We start from the raw sequence: 25,002 nt of genomic DNA, 5'->3' as shown, positions 1-25,002 counted from the left end.
TTGGCCTTGTGTAGTTAATGCATATCTATTAATGCATATATTAGACTGGTCTGAATCATGCCATGAGTAAAGTTACAATTGAGAAGAAACATAAATACATTCTAAAAATACATGTGAGCATAGCTTTGCAGATTAATGGAGGAAAGATTTCTACCAATAAACAGGTGTCAAAAACAGGCCTCACAAATCTAAAAAAATTCACACTGCCAGTATTACAATTATGATTGTCACATACAGTCCAGGACATGACATTTTAAAAACATAGGAGGGGGAAAAGTTTAGTCTAAATATTCAACATATCATATTCCTCAATAACAATGAAATCATAATTGGAAAAATATGAGGAATGTAAGCGACAGAAATGAATATTATTTTAAAGACTGAGCTATTCTGATTCAATATTTTTTCTCCAAATAAAGTCAACGGCATTGCCATAGACCAGAGCGATAGAGGATGGCCTCTACAAAAACAGAAAGAATGGGTGAACTTTTCACTTCCTATTTTTGCATGTACAGAAAAACAAACATACACAACATGGGGCTCAGAATACACCAACGATCATTCGCCATACAAAATAAATATGAACTCTTTCTTTAATAAAGGCCAGCTTTGTTTTACAAAACCATTTGATGTTTAGCACTGATTATATTGTAGTCAATCTGTCATAAGCTCAAACAAACAAGCAGAAAGCAAGACCACATTCTATTTGTTACTAATTGCCAATTTGTAGATTTTTCAGCTGCACTTTTAGTGAGCGTGCTAGAGGAAGAAAAAAATGTATTCAATTTGTATTTGTCTTTTAATGAACTTAAAAAAATTAATTAGTCTGGTGCATTTTGACTCTAGAAATGTATGTTTACAGCATGGATAAGACTTCGAGGAAATCATTGGGAAAATAACAACACTCATTTTCATCAATATAAATAAAACTTTGAGGTTTTTTTTTTTTAAATGTTTTACAAAATGCCATATATCACCCAGAAAAAGCCTCTGAAAGCTTAAAAACGTAGGCTTCTTATGGCCACAGAAGTAAAATAAATAAATAAATAAATAAATAATAAAGAAACAAAAAATAGATTATAATTTGGCTATGGTGAGATGTACAGAAGTGCATAGAATGGAAAAGTTTAATAAAAAAAAATTCTAAATTGTTTATTAAAATATTGATAAAAGAAATAATTGAAGCAAAATTATTTTCAACCAAAATTAAGCAAAATATAAATATACAATGCATTTAAACATCACTTTCAAGTTATACTTATTCGACATGCTTCTGTCTTTAGTCTTTTCATGGTTCATCTACCAAAATGCCATGCAAAATAATATTTTACAACAGATAATTACACTGCTAGTGTAAACAGTTTGATCATTAACTTGGGGAAAAACATTTTAAATTCTGCCTAATTTACAGATTAAGCGTCAATGTAACCTCTAGAGTCACTAAAACCCAAAAAAAACTTTCACCAACCGCTTCATATGATATGAACATATGGAACCCACACACACACACATCTGTCCTTAATACACTCTCACAAGTAATGTGTTAAATTAAACAAGCAAGTATGTGTGCATACACATGCCTCCTGTCAAAATACATTCCACGCTCTTCCACGAAAAGGTTCATTTTAGCCGGAGTGTGACAGCTCACAGGTCACGGCAAACTCAAATTAACACTCACTGACAATCCACGTCAGCAGATTAACAACGGGTAAACTGTATGCTTCACAGGAGATCTCGCCGCCACTCATTCACTCACTCATACGGCCCGTCTTTCGCTCTTTGTCTCTTTCCCTCTCACCCTCGCGCCCCTATCCCCCTCCTTTCTCACAGAGCCCATGAGCAGCTGTCATCATGAAGCTGTGTCTGTCAATCCTAGCCTCTAATCCACAGGCACGTGGACGGGGACGTGTCACATATGTTAAGAGGGGGAGATCGGGAATGACTGGGGGACAGGGAACGGGGTGAGAGAGATGAATAGAGGGAGAAAAGGATGACAGAGTCACTGTGACATGTGGCCCACAACCAACTCTGAGTAAGCGGGTACCCGTGAAGTGAGATAGGGGGGAAGGGGACACCATTGACACAAACACATACAGTTAAACAGCACTGACAGAAGAGCTTTGAAGAGTGGCACAAGGACCTGTGTATACGGCACAACACTGTCAGTGTATGTGTGGACTGGTGGACTGTGTCCGAGTGTGTACATATACACTAGCTGTCAAAGGTTTGGACACACCCACTCATTGTTTATTAGGACTATTTTACAATAATACAACAGTCATCAAAATTAAATAACACAAGCGTGGGAATTACGTACTGATTAAAAATGTTCAATAAATCAAAAATTCCACTTCTTCATGAGGTGCATCCTGTGATGCTTTTTACACAGTATTGACGATGTTCACATTTATGCTGGACACTTGTTAGCTCTGATCTATTCCAGCTTTTGTTTTTCAAAGAAATTCATGTGCAGGCACAATTCAGTTTATATTCGTCTTCACAACTCGCACAAGCTTTTAGGATTTTCCCTTTAAAAGGTTTTTTAAGATAATTAGAAATGTAACTTTAGACAAGGTTGTTCAAAATATTTGACTGGTAGTTAATGCATAACAAGTAGTCATGGCATTTCAAGTCCTGAACACCAATATTTTAATTCAGATAAATTCAGATTTAGATTAGATTAATCATTGATCATGATTTTTCATTAGCACTGCCGCACTCCATTAGTGTATATTAGCTAGTTTTGTTATTGTTAACTAAAACTATTACAAATATTTGTAAAAATCTATAAAAAAAAATTATATATACAGTATATATATATATATATATATATATATATATATATATATATATATATATATATATATATATATATATATAAATAAAGTTGGAATAAAATAAATATTAGATGTAAAACTTAAACTTAAAAAAGCATTGCCTTTACAGTATATATATATATATATATATATATATATATATATATATATATATATATATATATATATATATATATATAAATAAAGTTGGAATAAAATAAATATTAGATGTAAAACTTAAACTTAAAAAAGCATTGCCTTAAGATTTATATGAATCTAAAATAAGATTAAGTACTAAAAAAAAATGTTAAAAAATTATTTTAAAGTTTTTATAAATATACAAAATAAAATAAAAAACTACTAAGAAAGCACGGAACCAAATACTATAACAAACTAAAACTAAAATGAAATATAAAAATATAAAATAAAAGCTCATTCAATGTTAATAATTATAATACAAATAATACTGATATTATTATCTGACCTAGAAGAGCGCTGGGACCCGGAAACAGTGACATGTGACGTCAGGTTTACCAAACAAGTAAGAATTTAAAATCACACTCATAATTTCCCAGACCCACTACACCTTCTTATCCCAATAATTTGCCGCTCTCTCTTCACTATTTATATTAATAAAAAAAGACAACCTAAAAAAAAGAAAACTTTTTATTTAGAACAGAAATTGAAATTTTAATGCAGATGAATGAAATAGCAGTTTCATCTGTTTCTCATTGTGGAAGAGGCTTTTGTGAAGTTTGCAATATCAGAGAGCAAGAAAGCAATATCAGTGCATATGATATTCCAATCTTCCAATTAAAAAAAATAATAATCTGAAAGTGCCCTGTCTGTACAGTGAATCTCATAAGACACAAGATAAAGAGGTGACCATACCTGATGGTGCTGGATGCGCTGAACATCACCGGTGAAGTCAATATACAGGCTGAACTTGGCGATGTCCTTTGGTTTGCTCTTCTGATTGCCCTGCTGTGGCTGCTGCTCTTTCAGGGCTGTTTTAGACACTGACGAGTGAATGGTCACCGAACTCCTGTCGCACCTGAGAATGAACATACATGCAGAGTCAAACACACACTTATAATTACTGACTAATTAAGGACTGACAGGCTAGAAAGATCCACATAATGCCAAAAGAGCAAAACAAACAGATTAACAGATAATAGAAAGATGATAATTAAGAGGGACTGGCTAGCAGGAGAAAAAGAGTGAATTTGCTCAAATAATCAGTGTCTCACAGTGACTGTACATAGATGAGAGTCTCTTTGTCCTTTGCAATCATATCTGCCAGGATCTCCTGCACACCTGTGGCCACCTCATCCAGGGTCGACAACCCTACAGACAGCAAACGAAACAGCTGAAATGTCACATAACAACATTCAGTCATCAGTGGCCCTGCATTAACTTGTGAGAACTGCTTTTTTTTGTGATGGAAAGTGTGGAATAGTTGCAAATTTTTACTTTTTTTAGAAGTACATAATATGTCAACCTCATGCACAAGAATGTGTATAAATGAGAGAAATGCCTAGAAAAACATGTCACAATACTGTTTATGTCAATACCTTAATATATCAACCCATAAGCATAAGCAGACAACAACACAAAAAAAACAAAAGTACTTTGCTGCCCTCTACTGACTCAATGTCTTTTATCAACCTTTTATTGTATTTAGTAATTAAGGCTGCAAAGACACAAAATGTAAAATGCACATTAAACAATACATGGAAGTGATGATGTTGGGACAATTAATCAGTTTCAAAAAGCATCAATAATGTTACACCTCAAAGGACACTGAGTTGTGAATGCTGCTGTACAATAAGGTAACCAGACGTGCCATTTTCAGGGAAAACGTCCTGCCCAGGATTTCTTAATTGCCTAAAATAACCAGTTTTTGACTGTTTGCGCTGCGCAGATAGATAGTTGTATGACCTCTAAGTACCGCGAGAGCTATAGAGAGCAGAGCAGATGACTCCTTATGCTTTTGAATCGCTCTCGCAGTACTTAGATGTCATACAACTATCGCAAACAGCCAAAACCTGGTTATTTTAGGCAATTTAGAAATCTTGGCCAGGACGTGTCCCCAGAAAACGGCACATCTGGTTGTACCTTACTGTACAAGCACTATTACAACAGGCTGGTTGCTGTAAGTATGCAAAGCACTGATAGATACCTTTAGTGTTGGGCTGGATCGAGGATTGCAGGTCCAGTTTCTGAGGTTCCTGAAGTAGAGCCAGTGCAACAGGTTCCAGTCCTAGCTCCTTAGCTCGTCGGGCCTTGGACAACTTACTGCCCTTTTTATAGGGAGCATACTAAAGAAAAAAATATTATAATATACTCCTGTCGCACCTGAGAATGAACATACATGCAGAGTCAAACACACACTTATAATTACTGACTAATTAAGGACTGACAGGCTAGAAAGATCCACATAATGCCAAAAGAGCAAAACAAACAGATTAACAGATAATAGAAAGATGATAATTAAGAGGGACTGGCTAGCAGGAGAAAAAGAGTGAATTTGCTCAAATAATCAGTGTCTCACAGTGACTGTACATAGATGAGAGTCTCTTTGTCCTTTGCAATCATATCTGCCAGGATCTCCTGCACACCTGTGGCCACCTCATCCAGGGACGACAACCCTACAGACAGCAAACGAAACAGCTGAAATGTCACATAACAACATTCAGTCATCAGTGGCCCTGCATTAACTTGTGAGAACTGCTTTTTTTTGTGATGGAAAGTGTGGAATAGTTGCAAATTTTTACTTTTTTTAGAAGTAGATAATATGTAAACCTCATGCACAAGAATGTGTATAAATGAGAGAAATGCCTAGAAAAACATGTCACAATACTGTTTATGTCAATACCTTAATATATCAACCCATAAGCATAAGCAGACAACAACACAAAAAAAACAAAAGTACTTTGCTGCCCTCTACTGACTCAATGTCTTTTATCAACCTTTTATTGTATTTAGTAATTAAGGCTGCAAAGACACAAAATGTAAAATGCACATTAAACAATACATGGAAGTGATGATGTTGGGACAATTAATCAGTTTCAAAAAGCATCAATAATGTTACACCTCAAAGGACACTGAGTTGTGAATGCTGCTGTACAATAAGGTAACCAGACGTGCCATTTTCAGGGAAAACGTCCTGCCCAGGATTTCTTAATTGCCTAAAATAACCAGTTTTTGACTGTTTGCGCTGCGCAGATAGATAGTTGTATGACCTCTAAGTACCGCGAGAGCTATAGAGAGCAGAGCAGATGACTCCTTATGCTTTTGAATCGCTCTCGCAGTACTTAGATGTCATACAACTATCGCAAACAGCCAAAACCTGGTTATTTTAGGCAATTTAGAAATCTTGGCCAGGACGTGTCCCCAGAAAACGGCACATCTGGTTGTACCTTACTGTACAAGCACTATTACAACAGGCTGGTTGCTGTAAGTATGCAAAGCACTGATAGATACCTTTAGTGTTGGGCTGGATCGAGGATTGCAGGTCCAGTTTCTGAGGTTCCTGAAGTAGAGCCAGTGCAACAGGTTCCAGTCCTAGCTCCTTAGCTCGTCGGGCCTTGGACAACTTACTGCCCTTTTTATAGGGAGCATACTAAAGAAAAAAATATTATAATATACATATATAAGTATAAGCTATTATTAGGTCACTCACAGTCAAAAACTGACCAAAAGGTCAAAGTTTCACATTAATAAGTAAGTTGAAAAGCTTGTTGTGCTCTGTTCTTACCACATGGTCTATTTCATTAGCCGTTGTGCAGTTCTTTAGAGCAATTTCCAGCTCTGAAGTAAGAACCCCCTCCTTCTTTAGTGTCTGAGAAACAGATCTGCTCTTCTTTGCCACTGACCTAAGAAATGTAAATAAAATTAACTCTGTGTGTTAACTTGTGTTATTAAGAGTTTTGATCCTGTTTGCTTTTCACTTTTCTTTCACGTTAGGAAAAGCTGATGTCTATTTAATTGTCAAGTTACACTACTGTACAAAAGTTGGTAAGAATTTGTAATGTTTTTGAAAGAAGCCTCTTATGCTCACCAAGGCTGCATTTAGCTGATCAAAGATACAATAAAAACAGTAATACTTTTCTAACACATTTTAAAAAATGCAATTAAGTCCTGTCCTGGCAAAGCTGAATTTTCAAACGCCTTTACTCCAGTCTTCAGTGTCAATGCTGAAAACAGTTGTGCTGCATTACATTTTTGTGGAAACAATTTGTGCGATACATTTTGAACATGTACTTTTTTTTTTTTTTAGAAATTTCAAAATATTTTGAGAAAAAAAACACTTTTCAACTGTAGTGTACATAAATAAAATGTTATTTAGTCAAATTAATCAAGAGAGAAAATTAGTAAACTTTGTCATTTTGTACAAAAGTTGGTAAGAATTTGTAATGTTTTTGAAAGAAGCCTCTTATGCTCACCAAGGCTGCATTTAGCTGATCAAAGATACAATAAAAACAGTAATACTTTTCTAACACATTTTAAAAAATGCAATTAAGTCCTGTCCTGGCAAAGCTGAATTTTCAAACGCCTTTACTCCAGTCTTCAGTGTCAATGCTGAAAACAGTTGTGCTGCATTACATTTTTGTGGAAACAATTTGTGCGATACATTTTGAACATGCTTTTTTTTTTTTTTTTAGAAATTTCAAAATATTTTGAGAAAAAAAACACTTTTCAACTGTAGTGTACATAAATAAAATGTTATTTAGTCAAATTAATCAAGAGAGAAAATTAGTAAACTTTGTCATTCAATCCAACTCTTTACAGAATCACAAGGCAATTACATGGAGAACATTACAAGATCTCTGCTGCCATCTTCAGGTCACATTTGGTTATAGCAGCCTAATCAAGGTAATTCAAGCTAAATAATAGCCACATTGAAATATCAGAATAGTTTTTGTGCCACTGGAGATATTCATCTACTAAAAGCCTTTTGAATTAATTGCGAGAAACCAGTCAGGGCGTACAAATAAAATCGATTCAAACTGTTTCTGTAAAATGGTTAATTAAAGTTAATTTTATCCAACAACCATAAAAAACAAAACACTTACTGTTTCCTTGAATATAAATATAGATTTAAATATTAAACTATATCAACTAAAGCATGTTACTTAAAATATAAAGTCAGTGCTAAATAGTAGATCAGTTTGAAATTGAATACAAATTACTTCCTTCTTATCTCCTTTTTTGTTGTTGTGCCCTTCCAGTGTCTTACCGTAACTCTTCAAGAGTCAGCTGCACATCTCGAACAGCATCGGCATCCATATGGTTGATCAGCTCCTTTCTATAGCGCACCATAAAGGGAATAGTGTTCTCCTCCAGGAAGAGCTGTACAATGTTTGCACACACCCACTGCTCCACACCAGACTTCTCAGCAAGAACCTACACGGGATATTAGAATGTGTCCTGTTTAATTTGTTTTCTAAGCAAAAATAATGACTATCATACGTTTTTACCATGATTTACCAAAGACACATGTCATTCTTTCTGTGTAACAATAGTTCACATACCACAAATATTGTTGAATTAAAAACTTTACCAATTCTTTACCAATCGCTAGGTTTTAAAGTTCTGAAGTTATTTGAAACAGTAAAGTAGACACTTTACTAGCATTTAATATGCTTTCAATGTATATAAAATTACTTAAATTTAATTAGATGTGGACAATAAAATGAGACATCTCATCTTTGACCCATATATACTTATATTTCCCTGTAGAATGCTGCAATTGACCATTCAGCACCAAGTATACCAGAAAGCACTCAAATAATTTACAATAGCAAATAGTAATACATTTAACAATGCAACAGATCTTCATTGTGATCTTCAGAATGTTACCAACAATTTCACGGAGTCAAAAACTAAGTCAATCCCTATCTCAGAAAGTAATAACCCACCTGAATGGGATCCCAATTCATCTGTAAGTCCTCCACACAGGAATTGCCCAATTTGAGTTTTATCGGTCTTCCCTGGGCTGAGTTTGTGGTCTTCTGCTTCTTCTGAGCAGGTTCATTAAAGGTGAAGCTGTCATCTGGCTCCTCTTTTTTCACCTTGGGGAAATGTTGACTGGATGATGGACACTCATCAGGCATATCTCCTGCATTATTTCTGCTCAAGTTAATGGACAACCTCTAAAATAAAACAAAAGGTTCAAATTAAATAAATGATTCGAGTACACAATGTTTGTGTTGGATAAATATATTTGAACTGTTGACGTCAGTCAGGGTAGTCAAGTAGTCATTTAGAAAAGCAGCTTGCAGTACACTTATTACAGGGTAATTACTGTTGCTGATTTCAATTACTTGCCAAAAACTATATAGATGTAGAATTGTGAATAAGTAAGAACAACTGTATACCACAGTCAAAATCAAAGCACAAGCATTATGACTTGCCTCTTCTTTGACTGCCACATGCTGCTGTAACTCAGGCTTCGGTAGAATCTTTGTATTAGTCTTCTCCTTCTTCACTTTGGGAACCCGTGCAGCTCTGGGCTTCCTCGCTGCTTTAGGTTTTGGCTCTTTAGGTTTGGCCACCCTCTTGGTCACTTTTTTCTTTTCGCCGGTTTCATCTGTCCCCCTCTGACGCCTTCCTTTAGTTTTGCCTTCATTTGAATTAGGTAACCATTCTTCTAACTCCTCACTGTCACCTTTTTGTTGGCCAGTCCTGTAACAAGAAACCAGTTTTATTTCATCCAGCATTCATGAAGAATAAGAAATCGAAGCTACAACTGTGGACTTTTTTACACAATTAAAAACTGTTAATTGTATTACAACGTCGATGCTTAGAAACGTTCTGTGCTTAAAGAGCAGTTTGACACACCAGTTATAATTCATGAGGGTGTTCAACACTGTTAATCTTCGGCAGAAACAGCCTAGAGTCCGTTTTACTATACACAATGTTGTATCTTCGCCTTGGAGGATAATCTGAAATAATAAAAAACTGTGTTGGCCTGAGCAAACAAAGCAAAACCACTCACATGTCATCAGATTCATCATCTGTCGCTGGTTCTGTATACACCTTTGCTGTTCTTGTTCTTCGAAGCATCTTTGTGAGGGAAAACAACGAATGAAATAAACAAGTAAGGATGCCTGGGATAATAAATAGAAACTCGGAAGTGAATATCTTTTCAACTCATTATTTGATGTACTAAGCTATACAAAAGGCGCTCGTGCGTGAGTATAAACAGAATAAGCTTCTCATAACGACTTTCAGACAAACTGAAATGAAAACTTGTCCGTCAGCTGTCACGTTAAATATATGAAAAGTATTCATGGCAATGGAAAAGCATGTTTAACTCTGTTGTGGTGAATGTTAAATCAAATGTCATCGATCAAAACGGTCTCTGTAGAATCAGAAAGTCATTTTGAATTTAGCGCGCGACCACGTACGTGTAATTAGCTGTCTGAGCTGTTGCTTCTGCAAATGAGCAGTGATTAAACCAGAGATGTTCACCTACATTAGTTGATTATTTACAAAACTGTTCAAACTTACAGTGTTCCTCTGACAGGCATCAAACCATAACCCGTTTCCTTAGCGACATCAGCAGCAGGAAGTGATGTAGCTAAAGTCCTCAAAATCTTAAAATATATAATAAAAGTTCTTTCGCAAATGTTTCCGCAGAAACGGGAGCTGTCCATGTTCTTTGCTCTTTATCCACCACTTCCGTGATTTGCACGGTTTGTTTTTCAATTATTGCCAAAATTGTGTAGAAAACATATAAATGTAGTTGGTTGTAAAAGAGAATAACTTTTACAATGTGACACTATGAAGATTACTTTACATTTGCAGTGCTTAAAAAAAGATATAGGCAATACAAGCTATTATTAGGACTAAAACTATTTAGATTAGTTTATGCAATTTATCAAGTGTTCATGCCATTACATAACATTTCATCTTCCATCAACAACAGTTGTAAGCAAAAGCACCAACCATAAAACATAGATCGCAATGTCTTGAATATAGCACACTAGGTCAATCAGACGTTTTTACACCCAGTCTCTGTGTGCGTGTCCTTTCTTAAGATCCCAGCAATGGACTTGGACTAAAATGGCACTTCTTTCTCTCTGCATCAGTACCATTTCTTCTGCATCTCTCCTCTGGCATCCATCATTTTTTGTTCCAAATATTGATGTGTTGTCATCTATAGTTTATGAATTTTTCTTAATTTCATTTGTGTATTTCTCCAGACTCTATTGACCTCAGCAGACCTTCAGATTTAGGGCTCAATCACACTATAAACATGTGGGAGTTTGGTTAGTTTTAAGACATTTGCAGTACACGTCACACATATACACCCAAAAACATAAAACAAGACAATAACAATTAATCATGTTTCGATATATTCTTTTATTAATGTTTTGAGGAACACTGTACCTGAACATAGATGGAAGGAGGCGCAGGGGAAGGATCTAGACTGGTATGAGAAAGCTCTGGGGGACGGATCGCCCATTTTCATCTACCTCCATGGCAGGAAACCTTTTAATTACCTTAAAACTTTTTTTAAATAGAATAAAAAGAATAATTTTTATTCTAGGACTTTCACTTAAAATTACATTTGTATTCCTTGATCTGCCTTTGATTATGTGATCTAGTACCAGTGTGTGGCAATAGGGCCTTTTGCACCACTTTAGTTCCAGTACTAAATGTACAGTACTAAAGTACTGGGACGATTCTGCGTGAACTATTTCCCAGTACCATTTAAAGGGTTGCATTCGCACCGAGAGTGTGTACTAAGAAGAAGATTGTAAATATTGTACGACTGTCTATACTTCACAGCCTCATTTTCATAATTTAAATTCAATAATGTGTCTAACCTGACTAAGGTCTTTAGACACTATGCAATATCTACACAATCTCTTTGCACAGAGATCAGTGATCTGACTTGAACTTCACACTGCTTTGCACTTTACCTTAGAAAAACTGGGATGAGCAACTGCAGCATATTACTTAATGTCCACATTCAATTCTTTTGCATCCTGACTATTTAAACAAAATATCACAGTCCAGGGAATCCAAATGTAACAAACAAACACAACCACATTATTATGAATTTGTTTACCTTAAAAAAGATTTCCATATATTGGAAATTCCATATACTAAATAAATAATCAATTATGCATTATACTGAAAGTATGTGCTTTGTTTTTTTTTCTTGATGCTCGCATGACTACTACTTTTTGTACCTTCAATAAACAGATCTGCACCCCATCGTATTGGAATTGCAAATGTGAGCAAACTCACTTATTTCATTATGAAGACAGACTAAGAACTTGAATAGTGGTAATGACTGGAGTGTCTTGGCCATACATGTCTTGAGTGCTGTTGGATATCACGTTTTGGCGCTGGACTACAGAGGTGGGTTAAAATGTTGTGACTTCACTGTAACCAATAATCATTGGAATTCATTTTGAACTTGATCTTCAGTATATGATTTCTCTATTGCTTACTGTCAGGTTTTGGGTACTCTACTGGTGAGTCTACAGAGGCAAAGGTAAAAATTCAACTGATTTAAAAACAAGCATGCTTTTGTTTGTCTCAGTGGCTCTTCGTTGTTGTTCTCTCACTCTTTATGTTTGGTTTTAGGAGTTGTCATTGTAGGGCATAGTAACTTCACCTATTTAATGTTTTAAAATCAATTTCTTGACTGTGTTTTTCTTTATTATGTATTTTTTTCTTGTTCAAAAAAACTTTCTTGACAGGAGAACAGTTTGATGGAATAATACTTGAGAAAGTGCATTTGTAACTGGACGGGTAGCAAGCGATCGACCTATTGAACACCCTTTTATTTGGGTAAGTAATGTTCAGGATCTTTAAAATTATGACACCGTTTTCTTTCTCCAGTTTTATTGGAAGTTCCCATACATTCAGTTCTTCCTTTTCAATCCACTTAAAAACTAAATTTTCGTCTTTCCAACTGATGAAAAGTATGTGATATTGTTTCACTAAATTATGCCAGTGTTACAGTATGTTAAATATTAAAATGTTATAACCCCCCCCCCCATGATTCTCCTTGCTGTAGATGACCAATTAGTGCCCTTTGCCTCGGCTAAAGAGGTTTGTGTATATGAAACTTGATTTACCTCATAAAAAAATAATTGGAAAATATAAAGTTTTAAGTGGATGCTGCACACTGGGGGTGGTCGAGGAGAGACCCCCCACACATGATTGTAAAGTGCTTTGGGTGTACAGCAATACACAATAAAGCACTACATAAAATGCCTCATTCATTAAATTACAATTTTCCTGGCTCAGATCTACAGAATTGCAAAAAAGGCCGAGAACTCGGATAAGGGGGTCAAACTGGTCCCATTTGATGGATTGCTTGGATACCTTCATAATGGGCTGTATAAAGACCCTGGTTTGCCAAATATCTTAAGGTGATTACACTCTCTGAAAATGTTGTGTGCATCTAAATATTACTAATTTTAAGATTAAAATAATACATAAGAGATATAAAAATGGCTTTAGAGAAAGAAAAAAAACAACTTTTGAGGAGTAGGCTATTCTTGCTAATGTTGAATAGTACCAGAATAAAAGCATGTTTTCTTTTGTGCAGTCACTGATGGCATGAGAGACACACTCAGGAGGAGGAGGATTTACAGCAACTAATAGCCAGCTAAATAGCTGTTTCATATAATTGGTGTTGTAACTGTAAATTTACATCTGTTTTAAACAGTATGCACTTCTAGAATAAAAACATTGTAATGTCTGATGTTTTTTCCCAGAATTCCACCAGTTGTTGTTAATATTTTTCAAATTAATTTATTTCGAGACATCAGTGGGAAAAAATTAGGTATTGGCCAAAATGCGACACTAGCTCTCCCAAAACAAAACAAAGACAGAGTTTCCCAAACAGGAGTTGACAAACCCCTGGGGGTTCATGAAGGAACTGCAGGGGGTTAGAGAGTTGATTAAAAGCATTTAAACTTAAATGTAAATTATAAAATTACTTTGGGGATCACTGCTATATGCTGAGGCGTTTTCCCAAGTCTTTAGCTATTCTAAAGGACAAACAACACACAAAAAACTGCATTGCCTGAAACCCGAATAATAATATGACAGCTTTCTGAGGTTTCACAACTCCTGTATGTTAACTTAAGCTATTTTAAAAGTCTTATTTTAGCAGTTTGAATAACAATGGTATTTAATGAATTGACGTTTAATTAATTAACGCGTTTTATAGTTTTAAACTAACAGTGACACATTTGCTGATTAGGCGTAACCTTTTGCTTCATTATTTGACGTTTCTATCAATGAGCACTCAAGTAGTGTGTTTTTACATCCTGCTAAAAAGCCGGCCTTTCCACCGCTTCTGTTTGCGCTCAGATGACGTGGCCAGGGGTGGCGAAGCGGAGGGTTTCCTTCCTCAACGTTGACTCATCGCTCTCTCCAGCGATAGGCTCACGGTACCCACGTGACCTCTTCTCACCAATCAACGGAAAACGCGCTGATAGCTCGCTGAACAGTTTTACGACAAACTCGTACGTGTGCATCTTAAGACAACCACTGTCATAGAACCAGGAAGAAGGAAGGTGGGATAGCCCCCCAAAAAGATTCCATCTCAAATCAGTCGCAGAATTTTCCCTAGAAAATAATGGGGCTCGGCAGGTGGACGATTGGAGTGGTTGTCCTGACGACTGTTTTTAGTTCATTGCTGCCAGTTCGAGCAGATGAACACGACCACAAGGTAAGATAAACTACGGGCCGAGAAGCCCTCTGTGCTCGGTGTGTATAGTCTCGAGAGACGTTAGATATTAGGCTGGTTGCTCAGACAAAATGTCTAACAGCAAAGGACCGAAATAAATCCAAAACAGTGGACTCGGTGTCTGATTCATTGTCCCGTGTCTGTGTTAGAAATGCTAAGCACATCAGAAGCTACGTGGCTAGCTTAGCATCAGCTATCCCATTACATTATGTTGTGCAAATAGGGCAGTGCTCGCAATCATCGGCTTCGTCTCCTCCTATGATGTATAAGTATAATGTTATTCCAGGCATAACCTCTCAATGTGTTTCGTGTACAGTGTGTTTCTTTTGTTTATGTGTGAGGTTACTCTGAAGGGTCGGCTAACCGTCGTTAGCTAAAATATGTCCGTCTGGACACACATATCCGGTTCGTCCAGGCTTTTTTTAATGACTGACAAACTGTAAAAGATGGTTACATTTATAGTAAAAGCCGCTAGAATTTTGCCTTAGAAATACAGTGTACGGGATGACAGTTTTATCCCGATGACATCTCGGTGACTGTATATTTTACAGTTCCTAGGTCTATGGTATTTAATCATAGTATGTCAATATACCAACCTGTCTAAGCTAATAAAATGTGTTTCTTGCTGTACAATGGTACAATTGAAGGCCGCATAATTTCTGTGGTCAGTAATTACACAATGACAGAGCCCTGGGTAACATGTATAACAATATCATAAAACATTAAAAAAAAGTACAGTTACATGAGCTGTATTTTAAAATTAGGATTGTTTTTTTTATAAGGCAGCTAACAATTAAGCAATTAACAAGTTTTTGTTGTAGCTTTTTTTTTTACACTTTACAAAAATATAAATGCAGTGTTTTATAGCCCTGATGATAACAATGTTTGCTTTGGATTTGAGACAAATTTAAAGTCGGCATGATTTCAACATTCAAATTAATCTAAATGCACAATTAGATCTTATGTTATTGTGAACAATTCATCTGAGCATCTTTTTTTTCTTTCTGACCTTGTAATTTTTTATCAAAATGTCATAACTGGAGCTCACATTCATCGATCTCCATTTTTGAGTTTAACGTGCACATCTCAAAATCCAATCAACAATGGATACAGAAAACCAAGACCCCACTCTACACTTTTTTCGATAACCCCGCCCCAGATTTTTTTGATAGGCTGTTACACTCGGATGTAATACAATACAGAAAATATCTGTATGCTTCCGTTTCATTGTGACTTTAAGTGCCCTAATGTGTCCAAATATCATTTGTGTCAGGACCTACTTAGACAGCATTTTGGGGGTGCATTTGAATGTCACTCTCCTGTCCTGAAGTTCCTTAATTCATCAGCATTTCGGATGTTGGCAGGTATATTCTCATTATTGAATAGAATTTGAACAACTGTGGTATGATGCATGATCAGACTAGTTGATTATGGGTATTTACTAAGATTGAATCTTATTACAGCCCCTTTTACAGCTTTCATATTATTATTGGAAGTATTCAGAACACACATAATCTGTAATGATGAATTACATAAAAGTCCTCATATGCTGTCTCAAGAGATCTGGGGATTTCTGATAATTAATGGGCTCCTTTTTGTTCAAACTGGTGGCAATGAGAATACGTGTGAACGTGGGAGATGGTGTTTAAGGTTTCATGAATACAAACATGCAGTTGTCTTGTTTTCCTCTTATTCTCATGTTCATTTTATTTAGACCAGTGCATCCAGTGTCGCGATTCCTGCTGTATTGCCCTTTAGATTAAAAAAGGATTGTGTAACACTACCTGATTTTCAGGTTCACACCCTATCTTTGCTGTGATTCTTTAGACTTGTAATTCAAAGAATTAAAGGACTCATTCACCCCAAAAAATGAAATCTTTACTCTGCATCAAGATTGTCTATATCCCTAGATCAGTTACATTTAATACCTAGTGGGTGACCTATTATGTCTTGTTATTTGCCTAAGGAAAGGGTCTTTCATTATGAATAAGAAGAATCCTTGTTAAACACACAATAGGATACCAATAACCACTGAAATTTGACAAAAGCATTGCTTCCAAACATCTCTGTCGTATGTTCTGTGTACTTTAGTCTGTAAATTCTAAAAACTGGTTTGGCAGCAGCTTTTGAATATGTATATCATATGAGCAGTCTATAAATCTTCCCTCGTCAGTAATGATAACTTTACACAGTTTACTCGGTTCACGTGTTGGTTCAACATTTTAGGCACACTTTTTTGTGCTGTTGATTGTAGTACATCATATTGGTCATTAGACAAAATTGTGTGCAGTAAGCCTATATTTTATATAAATAACTGGAAAATCTTTTGTATTTGAAGGCTTGATGTTAATTATGGAGTTTTCTCCACTGGAAATATCTGGTATTGTATTGCAGGAATTGCAGTACAATAAATTATCTATGACTCTTTATCTTTTTTTTTATCATTATTGTATAAAATTTGCTTGCCTGTCCACTTTTATCTATAGACTTAAGTGAAGTGTAATGTTGAACAGGTGAACCAGTATTCTTTTTTTGAAGCAGTTTGTCCTTCAAGAATGGTCTCTATTTTATTTTGTTTTTGCTTGAGGGATTTGGCAGCATCACAATCTCAATTTTAAAATCTATTTTCTGCCAGCTGACTTCATCTTGAATCAATGATGTAATTTTTATGGGTGTGCTTGAGCCCTGGACAGCATTCTCTGTGTGTGTGCGGGTTCAGGAATGATTGTTAGTTTGTTCTATTTGAAGAATTGCTTAAGAACAACATGCAGGCTAGTTTCTGTTTATTTTAAAACTTTTCAAATGGTGACATCCTGGAGTTGAATTAACATCACAAAGAAGTAGATGCTGATATTTGAAACAGATAGCTGATGACTGCTCTCTTTCTTTTGCAGTACAACGATAAAGAGGAGGTGGTTCTATGGATGAATACAGTGGGCCCTTATCACAACCGCCAGGAGACCTATAAGTACTTCTCCCTACCGTTCTGCGTGGGCATCAAGAAAACTATTAGTCACTATCATGAGACGTTAGGAGAGGCACTGCAGGGGGTTGAATTGGAGTTCAGTGGTCTGGACATTAATTTCAAAGGTATAGTCGTACGGTAATATGTCTATAGGATAATTAAACTGTATTAAACTGTCATACTATGTGATTTACGTTAGTAGTTCGTTCACGTTTTTGTTGGCTAGTAAGTATTATTGCTCTTTTGGTGATTGTAAGAATGCAATGTGGATTTGTCTTTTACAGAGGAGGTGATGCAGACAACATACTGTGACATTGAACTTGACAAGCCTAAAAGAGATGCGTTTGTCTATGCCATCAAGAACCACTACTGGTACCAAATGTACATAGATGACCTTCCCATCTGGGGTGAGTAACCAGGATGCCAATTCATATTATTACTGGAAGTATTCAGAACACACATAATCTGTAATGATGAATTACATAAAAGTCCTCATATGCTTGGGCTGTGCAAAAAATAGAATTCTAATAGTTGCTCATGAATTATTTAAGAAAATTTGATTATGGGAAGAAATTAAATTGGACTTTAACTGCCATGTGAGTTAGCTATATGCTTTTGAGATGTATCTTTGACTGTTTTGTTACTTCAATGATTTTTGAAGCAGATATAAATATAGATATAAAATATTGCATATAAACTGATATGCATAATAGTAAGTTTGTCTCAAAAGCTTGAACTTCCTTGGTGTAGTGAAATGTACTGAAAGAGCAGTTGGATTATTAAGTGTTCTAATAGTTGCTCATGAATTATTTAAGAAAATTTGATTATGGGAAAAATTAAATTGGACTTTAACTGCCATGTGAGTTAGCTATATGCTTTTGAGATGTATCTTTGACTGTTTTGTTACTTCAATGATTTTTGAAGCAGATATAAAATATTGCATATAAACTGATATGCATAATAGTAAGTTTGTCTCAAAAGCTTGCAGATGTCTCTGTCAGTTCTTTACTTGTGTGTGTGGTTTTGCACCTGACAGATTCACTGGTTCTCAATATTTAACTCTTTCATGATGGTGATTTTCCTGGTTGGTCTTGTTTCAATGATCCTGATGAGGACATTAAGGAAAGACTATGCCAGATACAGCAAAGAAGAGGAAATGGATGACATGGTGATCACTTTTGAAATGCTTTATTAAATGAGCCTTACAAACCCCATCACCTTTTAATTTATGCATGTCTGTGATGAAATAGTTTACAACCTTAAGGCCTTTCCACACTGAGCGCGATGTGAAAAAGCAAGGCGAATCACCGAGGAACGGTGCTTTCACACCAAGCGCGAAACGATTGTTCACCTTCTGCTAATTCACGCCTGCACGCTAGGTGGAGCCGACCAACACCACATTTTTCCTCCGATATGTATCTCGTATATGGATTTAACGTCGTCCGCTGCTCAAAATAGAGCATTAAATTAAGATAAACAAAGTTTGGTTCTACACCACAAACACTATCTATAATGCTTACAAGAATAGTCTACATCCTAAAATATAATTAGCATCACGCTACACTTGAAAATGTATGTAATTATTAATGTATTTGCTTACCAACTTTAAACCACCATTATTTTGTTTTTTTTGGTGCAGCAGACACATGCACTCTTTGTATGTTTAATAACGCTACACTGCTAATATGGTAATATAAAAACAATGACTGATGTGTTTTAGCTCTGATAACAGCTCCATGATTTAATGCTACGTTTCTCTCAGGGATGTCATCTTGCTCTTTACATTTTTTTTTTCAACTCAACTCACATTGTTTTTCTTTATCTCGATATCAGGATCGTGATCTCGGTGATGAATACGGATGGAAGCAGGTTCATGGTGATGTGTTCAGGCCATCCAGCCATCCGATGATCTTCTCCTCCCTCATTGGCTCTGGCTGTCAGATCTTCTCTGTTTCCTTCATAGTCATCATTTTGGCCATGATTGAGGACTTGTATACAGAGTGAGTTTCACCTATGATTTACAGGGCAATCATAAACTTATTGCCTATGCATTTGTTTAATTATCTTGTACAGAGCTGTAACAATAATGACTATGCATAATCACGATATACATTTGGACGTTTAACAGGTCATTTAAAGTCCTAGATAACATCTAGTGAACACATTTCCCTAAGTGCTTATTAAAGGAATTTTATGCTTGCCTCTGTCTCTGTAGGAGAGGGTCCATGCTGAGTACAGCCATATTTGTTTATGCTGCCACGTCTCCAGTCAACGGCTACTTTGGTGGAAGTCTATATGCAAAACAAGGAGGTATGCAAACTAATATGTAACTGTTCCAATAAGGAAAGCTCCAAATATCATTTTAACAATGTTAGCTATACATAAGTTATAAATGTAAGCATTTTAGGCCGATATACTCACAGCAAAGTTCTTTTTCATTCTTCATTAAAAAAAAAGTTTAAAATAACTTGGCCACAGTATACTGATGGCGTCCACATTGCTGGAAGCGGCATCTATATGAATATATAAATATGTGCTGCTCACTTTCCTCTCAATAACAAAATAAACATACAACAAAAATGGCAGGATTGAGAAAACAGCAGAAAGAATCTGATCATAGCCATCATAGATATATGTTTACTCAGCTCTGCAATCCGACACTCAAGTCGTCACATTTATTTATATAGCACTTAATACAATTGATTGATTTAAAGCATGAGAAATCAGTTAGAAATTAGAATCGAACTACTTCGATTTCTATAAAGTGGCTCTCCAGTGTGTTCATGCATTTTTACTTGCCTCTAACCTTGACGGACTGACCAGACGAAATAAACCAGAGAAGATTTCCATGTCAAGGAAGGCGGAGCCCCAGAGCCACACCTACCTGTTAGGTCATCACCATGGACCAATGGTAGTTTGATGGTATTTGTCGAACTTCTAAAACAAATTTAATTTTGGCCCGATTTTTATACATTTTTTTAAGAAATTACATCTCAGTCAGCACCGATGGCCTCGTGAGCAGCACGCCGACATGTAGCTCTGTTGCACTTTGGCCGTCCCGAGTTCCGAGTCCCGGCTCGTGGACCTTTCCCAATCTTATCTCGTTCTCTCTCAACCACTTCGCTTCCTGTCGACCTACTGTCTTATCTAAATAAAATAAAAAGTGACAAAATGCCAAATATAAATCAAAAAAAAAAAAAAAGAAATGTCTCGCATTAGTTGATTCTTCAATTTTGCTAGAAGTATACCAGGGCCTTTGATATAGCCTATCGAAGGTGTCCTAGGAATTGCACAAGGTGAAATTATGTACATCCTTTTTTGTTTCTTCTTGTTTCATTCAACTATTTTACATCATTTGTACAGGGAGGAGATGGATAAAACAGATGTTCATTGGAGCATTTCTGATTCCTGCCATGGTGTGTGGCACAGCATTCTTCATCAACTTCATCGCTATCTACTACCATGCCTCCAGAGCCATCCCATTCGGCACCATGGTGAGTTCCTCATCTGCCTTATACAGTCCTACATTTACATTCATGTACAAGTCAATCTCAGGCTGATTTTAGAAAGGAGATCAACTGCTAAGTAAGGAAAACAGTCACTTGAATATGTTATTTTGGACCACAGAATTTGGTTGTAAACACACTGGTATCATTATTTAGTTTCTAATCCCCTTGATATTACACTTAATAGCCTTAAAGCATTAATTGCTTGGTAAAGTACTTGTTACATCTGTTAAAATATCATGTTTCTAATTTGTTCGATCAGGTTGCAGTGTGCTGCATCTGTTTCTTTGTAATTCTACCTCTGAACCTGGTGGGGACAATTCTGGGCAGGAACCTCTCCGGCCAGCCCAACTTTCCTTGTAGGGTCAATGCTGTACCCAGACCCATCCCAGAGAAGAAATGGTAACCTCATCCATGATTCACACATCACAAACGGTCTCAAACATGCTCAGTTGTCTTGATATCAAGCCATATTCATCATCGTGTCATTGTTTCATTTTTGTTTTCTGTGACTACATATGTAAATATAATCTAATTAATTTGAATCTAAATATTGTAAATGTTTTCTGCGTAAAATGTAATTATCAATAGACATTAGATTATCGTTATTAAATGTTTCTCTGTTTGGCAGGTTTATGGAGCCGGCGGTTATTGTGTGTCTAGGTGGCATCCTTCCATTCGGGTCAATATTCATTGAGATGTAAGTCTTTAAATTGGTTCTGGATTTATATTTATACCCATAATTACTATGAATATCTATAAGAAAAAAAACGCCTCTCATCTTCCTTCAGGTACTTCATCTTCACATCTTTCTGGGCCTACAAGATTTACTATGTGTATGGATTTATGATGCTGGTGCTGGTGATCCTGTGCATTGTTACAGTCTGTGTTACCATTGTCTGTACCTACTTCCTTCTCAACGCTGAAGACTACAGATGGTAAGGAGCATTTACTTGCCATATTGCATTTATAATGCTATTTTGCTTATGCAGTTTAATTTGTTTCCACATCCATCCTCCCTTGGGATCAGACCACAGTGGGATCAGAGGCGTTAAAATGTCTTGTAGGGTGGTAAATGCAGCATAACCAGATGACATCATGCAACTGAATGACAGTAATTGTTTTAAGATTAATGAAATTTTGAATCGTTTTTATTTTTTTTTAGGCAGTGGACAAGCTTTCTCTCTGCAGCGTCAACAGCAGTTTACGTTTACATGTACTCCTTCTACTACTATTTCTTCAAAACAAAGTGAGTTTTAGTTCCTTTTCCTCAAATGTCATTATATAAATGCTTTAAATTTAAATGACTGATTTACTCACCCTCAGTCCAGTCACTCGAAATGTATAATTTCCTTTCTTTTATGGACTATAACAAAGCTATTTTGCTGAATTTCTAAGCTTTCTAAGAGAAAATGTTTCCTCTTAAGTGAAAAGCTCTTATAAAGCATTAAAATATACCATAAAAATAGTAGAAACTACATTCTAAATCTGTGTGAGGAACATATCACTTTTTACACATTTCTAGTTACTTGTGTGAAATGCAAATATATTGTAAAAGTATATCGAAAAGTATAAATAGTTTATCATTTTCATTTAACTGATTTATTATTTGTCTATGTGTAGATGTATGATCTGATACCAATAATTAGCCTGTACTCATTTTTTTCCCCAGGATGTATGGCTTATTTCAGACATCGTTCTATTTTGGCTACATGGCTGTGTTCAGTACTGCTCTGGGAATCATGTGTGGTGAGTACAAGAAACAAAATCACTTCTCTAGTACTGTGATTGATAAATGTTGCTATCTGGGAAAGGGATTGACACATTTGACTATCGTTTTCTCTTTATCTCTTTGTTTTTAGGAGCTGTGGGTTACATGGGAACAAGTGCCTTTGTGAGGAAGATCTACACAAATGTGAAAATCGATTAGAAACTCTGCATTGACACTGCGGATCAGTTGACACTTCCTCCCGATCGAAGCGGGCACAAAGTCTCCATTTATTTTGCAAGAAGAGATTGTGGTATCTTGTATAAAATCTAGTTTTCCATTCTCAATGAATTAAAAGTTGCGGCATGAAGCATACACAAGGGTAAAATAAACAGGACTTTTTATTTTATTTTTTAGTTTTATCTGCTTTTCTTTACTACCTACGGAGGAAATGCAGGCAGTAAAGGCAGATAAAAGGGGAAAGTACACCACAGCGTTGCTCCTATTTCTTATAACTCTATCCCACCTAAAAACCATTGAACAGATCTTTATTGATGGAATAGTCTAGCTCTCTTCAGTGAAGAGGCCAAAGTGTATGGAGAGCCTTTGTTCTATTATATGAGAATATTTGAGAGTGAGGTTTACGTCCATCCACTTGCTTGTCTGTTTTGTATTACAGAGTCGTACAATGCCATTGTTGTAGTATTGTTTTACATGCTTATGAATGACACCAAAAGCATAATGTGGTTTGAAATTCCAAAATACAATTTTTTTTCATTCATAAATAAATAGAAAAAACCAACATGATGTGAAACAGCCAGGTTTTAGCTCTACCTTTTGAGGGCATCTGTTTTCCTGTAGCTCAGATCCACAGACCAGAGCAGGATAGAACTTGGCACATCAGATAGAGTTCGCTATCCGCAGCAGATTCTAGTGAGACTGATGATCTGAAATAATGGTTTGGTGGCAGATAGTTTTTAATGGGTTGTGTGATGTGATATTTCTTTTTCCAATTCAGTCTTATGTTGTTGTTTGGGTTTGAATGAAGTCTGCTCGTAAAGATAATATATGGAGGGGGGTGGCCATGTATATAACCTTAATAATGTAACTAGATGTAGATCCCAAATGTATTTTGGTTGTACAGATTTATTAAAGGGTGTTTTTTCTTTTTTTTTGGACAGTCAGTTTAAGGTTTTTCATTAGTTTTTATTTTTTTTTTGAAGGTTGGGGTGGGCTTGGTGGCACAGTTACATCTTGCCTGATATTGCATGAATTTTTCACCAGATCATATGATCAGATTATATTTGTTTGTTTTTTAAGCATCATTACACTTTAGGTGACCCCCATCAGTACCCTTGTTCATTCGCATCTTGTAGAACGGTCTCAAAAATAAGTGCTTCATTGACTTTGTGCTGCTCAGAGGAGTTAGTCATCAGCTTTTTTATTTTATTTTTGGTTTATTTAAAGAGTTGAAAGGCTATTCATTGTCTTGGACAGCCGTCTCCCTCGTGCTTATTTTTGCATCCATGATCTGAACCAAAATTGTGAATGTCACACAATTTAGGCACACATGCTAAATCTCTGCAGACATACTGTACAAAGTGAAGTTATTGTACACTTTACTAGATGTTTTCATGGTTACTAAATGGAGACACACTTAGACCAAGCTGTTGTTCTTATTTTTCTTATGTTCCATTGTGTAAATACAGTATGTAACTAAAAAAAAAAAAAAAAAAAGTTTGAGAAGTGGCAAAGCCTTTTTCTAAACCTCATTCCTCCCAGTTTAAATTTTTTTATTTCTGGTTCTTCATGTCATGTTTCATGTGAAGTCTAAAGAGACATTTTAAACACAATATTAACTTGCTGTAAAAAGGAGGGGAAAAAAGAAATAAAGATTGTTTTTGAGGTTATGTGGGCATGGTTTATATATGAAGGAAAAGTTGTCATAATTAAAATTTCTGCCCAAGGACAGCCGAGTACTTGATGGGAACTACAAGAATTACACACGAATCAGTATGTAATTGATTGCACTTTTCAGTAGAATAAACAAATGGTGTGATGACAGCTTCATCTGTCTTTAACATATTACGTGTGTTTGTCTAAATAACTTGTAATACGATGACAGTCTTGGTTAAGAATCAGTCTCTACACCATTGTACCTTTCAGCTGAGAACTCACCGGTAGGCCCTCAAATTTACTTTAACCTCTAGGTCGTTCAACCTCTTTTGTACAAAAGGGCAAATTTTTAAGCTGCTGTGCTTACAAATTATTTGACC

At 35.8% G+C, this 25,002-nt stretch overlaps 2 protein-coding genes, 1 long non-coding RNA gene and 1 pseudogene across 3 annotated transcripts in view; 3 read left to right on the top strand and 1 right to left on the bottom strand.

The window, feature by feature from the left end:
* LOC107602497 (S1 RNA-binding domain-containing protein 1-like) overlaps positions 1-23,134 on the bottom strand; it is a 77,257-nt gene extending 54,123 nt beyond the window's left edge. The window contains exons 1-10 of the mRNA XM_016295010.1: positions 23,120-23,134; positions 10,335-10,372; positions 9,820-9,887; positions 9,236-9,506; positions 8,741-8,974; positions 8,059-8,225; positions 6,577-6,694; positions 6,303-6,441; positions 5,371-5,467; positions 3,708-3,870 (exon numbers count right to left, since the gene is read on the bottom strand). Of these exons, the coding sequence (XP_016150496.1) occupies positions 3,708-3,870; positions 5,371-5,467; positions 6,303-6,441; positions 6,577-6,694; positions 8,059-8,225; positions 8,741-8,974; positions 9,236-9,506; positions 9,820-9,887 (1,257 nt within the window). The 5' untranslated portion in view covers positions 10,335-10,372; positions 23,120-23,134. The remainder of the gene's footprint in view (positions 1-3,707; positions 3,871-5,370; positions 5,468-6,302; positions 6,442-6,576; positions 6,695-8,058; positions 8,226-8,740; positions 8,975-9,235; positions 9,507-9,819; positions 9,888-10,334; positions 10,373-23,119) is intronic.
* On the top strand, positions 10,452-12,440 carry LOC107602478 (monoacylglycerol lipase ABHD12-like; annotated as a pseudogene).
* On the top strand, positions 12,858-13,571 carry LOC107602500 (uncharacterized). Its single transcript, XR_001611048.1, has 3 exons — positions 12,858-12,896; positions 13,103-13,219; positions 13,399-13,571. It is a non-coding gene; the product is annotated as an uncharacterized lncRNA (long non-coding RNA).
* On the top strand, positions 14,290-24,604 carry tm9sf3 (transmembrane 9 superfamily member 3). Its single transcript, XM_071582441.1, is given in 14 exon segments — positions 14,290-14,529; positions 17,442-17,637; positions 17,797-17,920; positions 17,922-18,112; positions 18,514-18,680; positions 19,346-19,512; positions 19,728-19,822; positions 20,876-21,006; positions 21,281-21,420; positions 21,650-21,718; positions 21,810-21,956; positions 22,184-22,267; positions 22,691-22,767; positions 22,881-24,604. Coding segments are annotated over 14 exon segments (1,749 nt in total). The 5' UTR covers positions 14,290-14,436; the 3' UTR covers positions 22,949-24,604.
* Positions 24,605-25,002: the final 398 nt, after the last annotated feature.

The sequence above is a fragment of the Sinocyclocheilus grahami genome, unplaced genomic scaffold (genome assembly GCF_001515645.1).
Source record: "Sinocyclocheilus grahami isolate Dianchi unplaced genomic scaffold, SAMN03320097.WGS_v1.1 scaffold328.1, whole genome shotgun sequence".
Taxonomy (NCBI): domain Eukaryota; kingdom Metazoa; phylum Chordata; class Actinopteri; order Cypriniformes; family Cyprinidae; genus Sinocyclocheilus; species Sinocyclocheilus grahami.
This window is presented reverse-complemented; position numbering and strand designations above follow the sequence as displayed.